This window comes from Macaca thibetana, chromosome 9 (assembly GCF_024542745.1).
Source record: "Macaca thibetana thibetana isolate TM-01 chromosome 9, ASM2454274v1, whole genome shotgun sequence".
NCBI classification, from domain to species: Eukaryota; Metazoa; Chordata; class Mammalia; order Primates; family Cercopithecidae; genus Macaca; species Macaca thibetana.
The window spans coordinates 38,340,594-38,349,757 of record NC_065586.1 but is presented as its reverse complement, the minus strand read 5'-3'; the positions used below and the strand labels follow the sequence as shown (position 1 = coordinate 38,349,757).

General features: G+C 40.9%; 1 protein-coding gene across 3 annotated transcripts in view; it reads right to left on the bottom strand.

Annotated features, from left to right (window-relative positions):
- Positions 1-737: 737 nt before the first annotated feature.
- LOC126963099 (zinc finger protein 33B) overlaps positions 738-9,164 on the bottom strand; it is a 52,012-nt gene continuing 43,585 nt past the window's right edge. Inside the window, exon 5 of one of the 3 annotated variants that reach the window (XM_050805054.1) lies at positions 738-9,054. In XM_050805054.1, the coding sequence (XP_050661011.1) occupies positions 6,968-9,054 (2,087 nt within the window). In that variant the 3' untranslated portion in view covers positions 738-6,967. The remainder of the gene's footprint in view (positions 9,055-9,164) is intronic. The other 2 variants (XM_050805055.1, XM_050805056.1) reach the window with 2 other exon arrangements.

Here is a 9,164-nt window from a genome sequence, read left to right as displayed (position 1 = left end):
TTTTGTATATATTTACATGCACCTTGCTGCCCTTTTTGTTATAAATTAATTTTTGGCAAAATTTATTTTTGTCTGTGTCTCCTCTCTTCAAGTGGTACCTTCCAAGAATACATCACAGATTACCAACCTATGTCTGCTTCCACTGGTGCCTCAAAAATATTCTTAAAAAAGAAATGTGGTTTATCAAGATGCCTATCTTTCCCACAATTCCTTCATTCATTTGTGTTGTCTCTTTCCATGAGAACCTGTGGGACCAGAGTCAGGACGCCTTGCTCTAGTTCACAGTTTGAATCTGCAAAGATGCCAGTCTGTTATTACTACACACAGACATAGATGCATTTTGCTTTGGGGTTTCTCTACGGTGTGCATATTCCAAACCCACTGTTTACTTCTTCCAGATGATCGACACAGGATACTTTTCCTCAGTTTTTTTTTTTTTTTTTTTTTTTTTTGAGAAGGAGTCTCGCTCTGTTGTCCAGGCTGGAGTGCAGTGGCGTCATCTCAGCTCAGTGCAAGCTTTGCCTCCCAGGTTCACACCATTCTCCTGTCTCAGCCTCCGCAGTAGCTGGGACTACAGGCGCCCGCCACAACACCCAGCTTTTTGTACTTTTAGTAGAGACGGGGTTTCGCTGTGTTAGCCAGGATGATCTCGATCTCCTCGCAATCTGCCAGCCTCAGCCTCCCAGAGTGCTGGAATTACAGGCGTGAGCCACCGCACCCGGCCTTTTGTTTTTCAAAGAGACAGAGTCTCACTCTGTCACCTAGGCTGGAGTGCAGTGGCACCACGGTAGCTCACTGCAGCCTTGAACTCCTGGGCTCAAGCAATCATTTAGATAACTATTAACTGGGGTATTATAAATCTCTCTCCCAGCCCCACCTTACATACACATAGGCTACATGCACACACACACACTCATAAAAGTCTCACAGTTTCCCCTGAATGTAATCTGATAAATGTCTTAGGCAGCATTGGGACCATGCTGTTAGGAGTTGAGTTTGATTTTTTTCAATAGTGTCCCAACATATTCCTCATGTGCAGAGATGAGACTCTAGCATGGCCAAATGCCAAATTTCCAAGAGACATTTTGTCTTTGTCCATTTGTGCTACCATAACAAACCACCTGAGACTAGGTCATTTAAAACAATAGAAATTTACCTCTCACAGCTCTGGAGGCAGGGAAGTCCAAGATGAAAGCGCCAGAAAGGTGAGTATCCGGTGAGGACCAGGTCTCGGCTTCCAAGGCAGACCCTCCTTGCTGTTTCTTCTTGAGGGGAGTGACACTGGGCCCTCACATGTCAGAATGGGGGGACAGGGGGCAGCAAAAAGAGACCTAGTGTGTTCTATCCAGCCTGCTCCTAAGATCACTAATCATTCATGAGGTGGAGCGCTCATGATGACCTTACCACCTCCCAAAGGCCAAACCTTTGCAAGTTGTTGCACTGAGGATTCAGTTTCAACATGACTTGTTTTTTGTTTTGTTTTGCTGTGAGACGGAGTCTTGCTCTCTTGCCTAAGCTGGAGTGCAGTGGTGCCAACTCAACCCACTGCAATCTCTGCCTCCTGGGTTCAAGTGATTCTCCTGACTCAGCCTCCTGAGTAGTTGGGATTACAGGCACGCACCACGTCCAGCTAATTTTTGTATTTTTAGTAGAGATGGGGTTTCACCATGTTGACCAGGCTGGTCTGGAACTCCTGACCTCAAGTGATCCTCCTGTCCCGGCCTCCCAAAGTGCTGGGATTTGTGCTTGGCCTTCCAAAGTGCTGGGATTTGTTGAGCCACTGCACCCGGCCTCAACATGACTTTTGGAGAGGGGACAAACTCTCAAAGCACGGTGGATGTCACAGTCACTCTCCCTATGCTCAGGGTAACGTCGTATAGTCTGTGGCCCAGGTGTAGGCCATCAGACCCCATGATTGCAAGGTTCACCCTGTGGCATATTGGCAAGCAGCAATGCCAGGCTATGCTCAGGTACATTGGAGAGGGGTTTTGCATTGGGAGAGCAGGAGAGCTACTCCCTCTGGTAATCTGGGGAGAACTGGTACCTTTTTCTCTTCTCATCAGCACCTGGACCATGGGCCACCACGCATGTGCATCTTGACACTCTTAGAGATCAGGAAAGCATGTGCGGTGGCAGCAAGTGAAGGAACAGCACAGGAGAGGGGTGCAGGTACTACCCTTCCTGAATGCCTCATTAGGCAACCGGAGTGCCACACTCACCTCCCTCAGTTGTCTCCTGCCTTTCCACAAACCTCACAATAGGCCATCTGCACGCACAACCCAGGGGTGTTCAATAACAAACAATAGTCTGTAGGGATGCTCCATGCAGCCAGTGATGATAATCAGAGAGCTCCAGCCAGACCTTTGGAAAGTGGTGCTAAAGTGCTGATCACTTTGTGTGCAGTGTGGTCACCACTTTTACAGGTGGGAACCTCAGAGACCACCTGCCAAACAGGCTGAGCCCAAGTTAAGTTATGCAGGGATACAGTCAATGGGCGAGCACTCTTGTCCTGCACACAGTGCATATTAGGATGGGAAGAGATGAGACACTCACCTTCCCCAAGAAAAGTGCATTACAGCACAGGACAAGTGCAAACCTGCCAGCAGCTGGTGGTTCTGTCCAAGAAGCCTTTTGCCATAATATGGAACCTGTCAGTTAGCCAAGAGCAGTTAGTTAAAATTAGACTAGATGACACTGGCTTTGGATGGGCCATCCTGTTTATGCCAATGGTTGTAACTGCTTCCTTTTCACCCTGATGGTTAAGGAAGGATCCCCACTCTGATGCTATAGAAAGATTGAACACTGAACACCTGACACTGGACAGATAAGATCTAAGTCAGTTTGTCAGTCACACCAACTCTCAGAAAGGTGAGAAGGACACCACATGCCGGACAGAGCCACACAGGGTTCTACTTGGGAGCAGAGTGGAAAAGGAGGGGTTGTGGTAAACAGCTGTATTATCCAGAGCGTACAGTGACCACTGTTTGCTGTGGGAGGATGTGAGGGGTTTGGTGAATAATTCCAAGAGCTGGCAGGGAACCAGATCTTACTACTTAGGAATAAGCAGGAACTGTGCCTGGCCCCCTTGACAGGGATGACTATCTGCTAAGGTACCTCACTTGTGGAAGCAGAGTGGGGATAGAAATGAGGTTAGGTCATTTGAGGCCCTTTTGGTTTCAGATGTCAAGAGAACCAAGAATACTAGTCCTTAATTTCAGATCACAGTTACCATAATTTAAAATATATTAAGGATGTATAAAAGCAATTCAAATGTTCTTTAATGGTGATTTACAGGTTCAGTCAGAAACACACGACTAACAAAAGAACACCTTAGTACAGAAACAAGATGTTCCTCAGGGTTGGTTGGTTATTTACTTATTTATTTACTTAATACACTTCATTTTTTAGAGTAGCTTTAGGGTTACAGAAAAATTGAGCAAAAAGTACAGAGAATTCTCATATAACCCTTCACCCCTCCCATCCTCCACAGGCTCCCCAATTATTAACATCTTGCATCATTATGGTTCATTTGTTACAATTAATGAGCCAATAGTGATACAATATTATTAACTGAACTCCAGAGTTGACATTAGGGTTTACTGTTTTCCCTTCACTGTTTTCCATTCTCTGCATTTTGACAAATTACATTACCCTAGAGAGTACTTTCACTGCCCTAAAAATCACCTCTCTACCTGCCATCCCTCCCTTCCCCTCAACTCTCAGCAACCACTGGTCCTTTCACTGGCTTGATAGTTTTGCCTCTCCCAGAATATCATATAATTGCAATAAAAAAAATAGAAAGCCTTTACAGATTGGTTTTCACTTAATAAGCATTTAGGGTTCCTCCAGGTCTTTTAATGACTTGATGTCTAATTCCTTTTTATCATCTACCTGAGGACTATATCCTGCAACCCCACTATAATTGCTTATTAATGTCAGCACGGGTTTTGCTGTTTATTTAGAATTATCTACAAAGACAATCATGTTTTTTGTGAACAAAGACAGCTGTATTTCCTCCTTCCAAATCTATGTGCATTTTATTTCCTTTTTTTTTTTTTTTTTTGGTATCACTGCATTAGATAGCACTTCCAGTACAATGCTGAAAAGCAGTGGTGTTCCTTGCCATGTTCCTGATCTTAGTAGGAAAGCATCTAGTTGGAAACATCAAGGATGATGTTAGCTGTAGGGTTTTTTGTAGTAGTTCTTTATCAAATTGAGTAAATTCTCCTGTATTCCTTCTGTGTTTGGAGGTTTTATCATGAATGGATATTGGATTTTGTAAAATGCTTTTCCTGTACCTATTGATATGATCATATTTCATCTTTGAGCTGCTAATGCATGCAATGGACTGCACTGAATATCAAATGTTGAACAAGCCTTGCATTCCTGATTTGCTAATATTTTGAGGATTTCTGCACCTGTGTTCACTGGAAATATTGATCTGTAGTTTTCCGTTCTTGTAATACCTTTGCCTGGTTGTGGTATTAGGGTAATACTGGGTGCACAAAATGAGTTGGGAAGTCCTATCTCTGCTTTTATTTTCTGAAAAAGATGGTAGAGACTTGGTATCATTTCTACCTTAAGCATCTCAAAAAATGCACATCAGTGAAGCCATTTGATCCTGGCACTTTGTTTTGGAAGGTTTTATTATTATTATTATTATTATTATTATTATTATTGAGATAGAGTCTCACTCTGTCACCCAGGCTGGAGTACAGTGGCACAATCTTGGCTCACTACAACCTCCACTTCCCAGGTTCAAGCGATTCTTCTGCCTTAGCCTCCTGAGTAGCCTGGACTACACACATGTGCCAACATGCCCGGCTAATTTTTTGTATTTTTAGTAGAGACAGGGTTCCACCATGTTGACCAGGCTGGTCTTGAACTCCTGACCTCGTGATCTGCCCGCCTTGGCCTCCCAAAGTGCTGGGATTACAGGTGTGAGCCACCGTGCCCAGTCTTGGAAGGTTATTAATTACTGCTTAGATTTATTTAATAGATATATATGCCTACTGAGGTCTACCTTGTGTGAGCTTTGAGAGAATGCATCTTGCAAGGAATTGGTCCATTTTAGCTAAGTTATCAAATTTATGGACAGAGTTGTCCATATTTCTTTCTAATTCTTTTGGTGACCATAGGATCAGCTGTGATGGCCTCTTTCCTTTTTGGTATTAGCAATATTTGTCTTCTGTTTTTAATTTATCTAGCTAGAGGTTTATCAATTTTACTGACTTTTTCAAAGAACCAGTTTTGGGTTTTACTGATTTTCTCTTTTCAATGTCACTGATTTTTACTTTTTTTCCAGGTTACTTTGGATTTAATTTGCTCTTCTTTTTCTAGTTTCCTAAAGTAGAACTTAGATTACTTGTGTAATCTAGGATCACCAGACTGTATAATCTTAGATTATTTGTATGATCTGATAATGTAATATAATGTACAATCTTCACACTGTCAATAACAGCCCCACACCAGCTTGATTCTGGCTGTGCTCCAGCCTCAACCCTCCTCTTCATATTCGCAAAAGTCTCTGAGGGCCGAGATCCCTGTCTGGGCACAATGAGCCTTGAAATGACAGTCCAAGAGCCCTAGGCAGCAAATGGGCTGTATGTGTGGGCCTCTTTCCAGGGCCCTGTCTTGGAGAGCAGCTGCTTAAAGAAAATTTGGAGTATCACTTACGCTGAAGGGAGTGTTCACATATGTACCCTAGGCACTTCATGGCATGGGATGAGCCACAGGTAGGAAGAGAAAGGGAGCAACACAGAGGCAGGTCTAGATCTTCACATGTACAGGATAGATTTTTTTTTTTTTAGATAATTTGTTATTTTGATTTATAACTTTTAAATGGATAAACATTAGCTCTGTGGTCTCCTTTTAAACTGTTTCAAGACATGACAAACATCTAGGATGGGCCTGATGATGTAACCACTACTAAATTAGGATACCTACTTCCTATTCATAATTAGGTTAAATTCCACTATGCATATGAAACAATTTATATCACATACCACTTGTACATATGTAAGTCCTATGAACTTCAGGGATAATTCACAGATGTGTTTAATGCTATTGCTCTAATTATTCAATTTATGCTTTAAAAGAAGCTTCATAGTCAAGTGGGTGCAAGGGATAAGGTTGCAGAAAGGATGTGGTTATTAATACAACAAGGGAACTACTTGAGGCTAAATTCTGATTCCTTTGTAATCCTGATACAATACAGATCTCAGATTCCTTTTCAGTTCTGTAAACCAATTGTGTTGATGGTTACTCAAATGTAAAAGTGGTAAAAGTTTCATATAATCACACACACATAAACACACACGGTGCACACAAACCATAGTAAAATCTGAGTTAAGTCTGTATCTACTAGCAAGGTAACATCGATTTCTTGGACTTGACCATATACTATGATTGTATATTATCCTTAGAGGAAGTTTGGTGAAGTGTACTTGGGAATTCTCTGTACTCATTACAACTTCTTGTGAGGTTATTTTAATTATTACTTTTTTTAAGTTCTTAAAGTTTTACATTCCACAATATACATCTATAAATTATTGTTAGGTGCCCTAAAAACTATTATGGCATCAAACTCAAAACAGAATTTGTCATATTGTGTTTCTAAGCAAAATTTTCACTTCAGATTTCTTAAATTGACAATTTTCTCCTCGATGCAAACTCAAACATAATCTTGTTTGTATTTTTGCCAAAAAACTTTCACAAATTCAAAAAAATCTATGAGGTTTTATGCCAGTATTAATCATCTAATATTCAACAGAATATCACTTCCTAACAAAAGCTGTCCTATAATTGTAGTCTTGGGTTTATCCCCTACTGTTACTTTGGAGTAACATAAGGCGAGTTTGTGGATAGTTACTGAACATTCAGGATGTCTACAGGGCTTTCTCCACAGTGTGAATAATGTGAGGCATTACGGAGGCTCACTTGTGGCTGGAAATTTCTAATATCCATTTCATTCATAAGGTTTTTCTCCTATGTGTGTTCTCTGATGTACAATGAGATTTGACTTTTGAGAGAAAGTTTTCCTGCATGTGTTACATTCATAGGGCTTTTCCCCTGTATGTGATCTCTGGTGTTTAGCAAGGTCTGATTTACGGTAAAAGATTTTTCCACATTCATTACATTGACAAGATTTCTCTCCTGTGTGAGCCCTGTGATGTACTGTGAGTGATGATTTGTGACTGAAGGATTTCCCACATTCACTGCATTCATAAGGTTTCTCCCCCGTGTGCTTTCTCTCATGTAAAATAAGTCCTGACTTCACACAGAAAGATTTTCCACATTCGTTACATTTATAGGGCTTTTCTTGTGTATGGGTTCTCTGATGTACAATGAGAGCTGACTTATGGCAGAAAGCTTTTCCACACTCATTACATTCATAGGGTTTCTCCCCTATGTGAATTCTCTGATGCTGAGTGAGTTGTGACTTCTGGCAGAAGGTTTTCCCACATTCATTACATTCATAGGGTTTCTCCCCTGTATGTGTTCTATTATGTTTAGTTAGGTATGATTTATTGTAAAAGATTTTTCCACATTCATGACATTCATAGGGTTTCTCCCCTGTGTGTGTTCTATAATGTTGAGAGAGGGTTGACTTATGGCTAAAGAATTTCCCACATTCAGGACATGCAAATGGTTTCTCACCTGTGTGCGTTCTCTGATGTACTGTTAGGTCTGACTTCAAGCAGAAGGTTTTCCCACATTCATAACATTCATAAGGTTTCAACCCTGTATGAATTATCTGATGCCTGGTGAGCACTGACTTGTGGTAGAAAGTTTTCCCACATGCATTACATTCATAAGGTTTATCTCCTATGTGAGTTCTCTGATGCTGTGTAAGATGTGACTTTTGACAAAAGGATTTCCCACACTCAAGACATTCAAAAGGTTTCTCACCTGTATGAGTTCTCTGGTGTACCGTAAGGTGCGAATTCATACAGAAGGATTTTCCACATTCATAACATTCATAGGGTTTCAGCCCTGTGTGTGTTCTCTGATGTTTAGTGAGATCAGATTTCTGGTAAAATGTTTTCTCACACGCGTTACACTGATAGGGTTTCTCCCCTGTATGTGTTCTCTGGTGTAATGTGAGAGCTGACTTATGGCTAAAGGCTTTCCCACATTCATTGCATTCAAAAGGTTTCTCCCCTGTGTGTGATCTCTGATGTTTAGTGAGATTTGACTTCTCCCAGAACATTTTTCCACATTCATTACATTGAAAGCGTTTCTCTCCTGTGTGCACCCTCTGATGTCGAGTGAGATGTGACTTCTCCCAGAAAGCTTTCCCACATTCATTACACTCAAAGTGTTTCTCTCCTTTATCACCTTTCTGAAGCTGTGACAGACACAATTTCCTCCTGAAATTATTCCCACTTTCACCACAATCATAGTGTTTCATAGGTACCCCGTGATGTTTAGAAAGGGTGGACTTCACACATAAGAACTTCTTACAATCACTAAATTCATAGTGATTGTCCTTTGATGGAGGTATCTGATGGAACAAGAAGGATGAACCATCACAGAAAGTTCTCCCAAATTCATTATATTCACAGTTATTCTCTTCTGCATTCTCTCTCTTCCGTGTATTGAATACTGCCTTTTCAAGGAGGGCTTCCCGACATACACTGTATTCAAAATTGTGCTCTAAAGTTTGAATCTTCTCATGCTGCAAAGTGTTCTCATGATGACTCAGAGTGTTCCTATTTTTCAAAACTTCATTTTTCTCTCGAGTATAAGTTTCATCATGCTTAATATTGAGTACCAACTTCCCAAAGGCATTAAATTCATCAGACTTTTTTCCTAAATAGTTCATCTTACTGATAACCAATTGTGAAACAGTGTTGAAACTCATTCCACACGAGTCACACTGACAGAACATTTTTCTGGAAGGAAAAGAACTTACGTCCACGTTAAATGGTATTCCTATTACATTACCTTGTTCCTTAGTCAGCATTTCATCATTGATGAATACAATTTCCCACAAATGTTTAGATTGGTTTTCTTGGCTCCTCTCTTTCAGGTGATCAGCTGTCCAGACTTCTAGAAACAAGCAAAATTAATCTTACCATATAAATACTGAAACATTTCTTAGGGAATGAAATCTTTATACAAATGCCCTATGTTGTAGCTGACCTGGTTTTTTGGCCAAT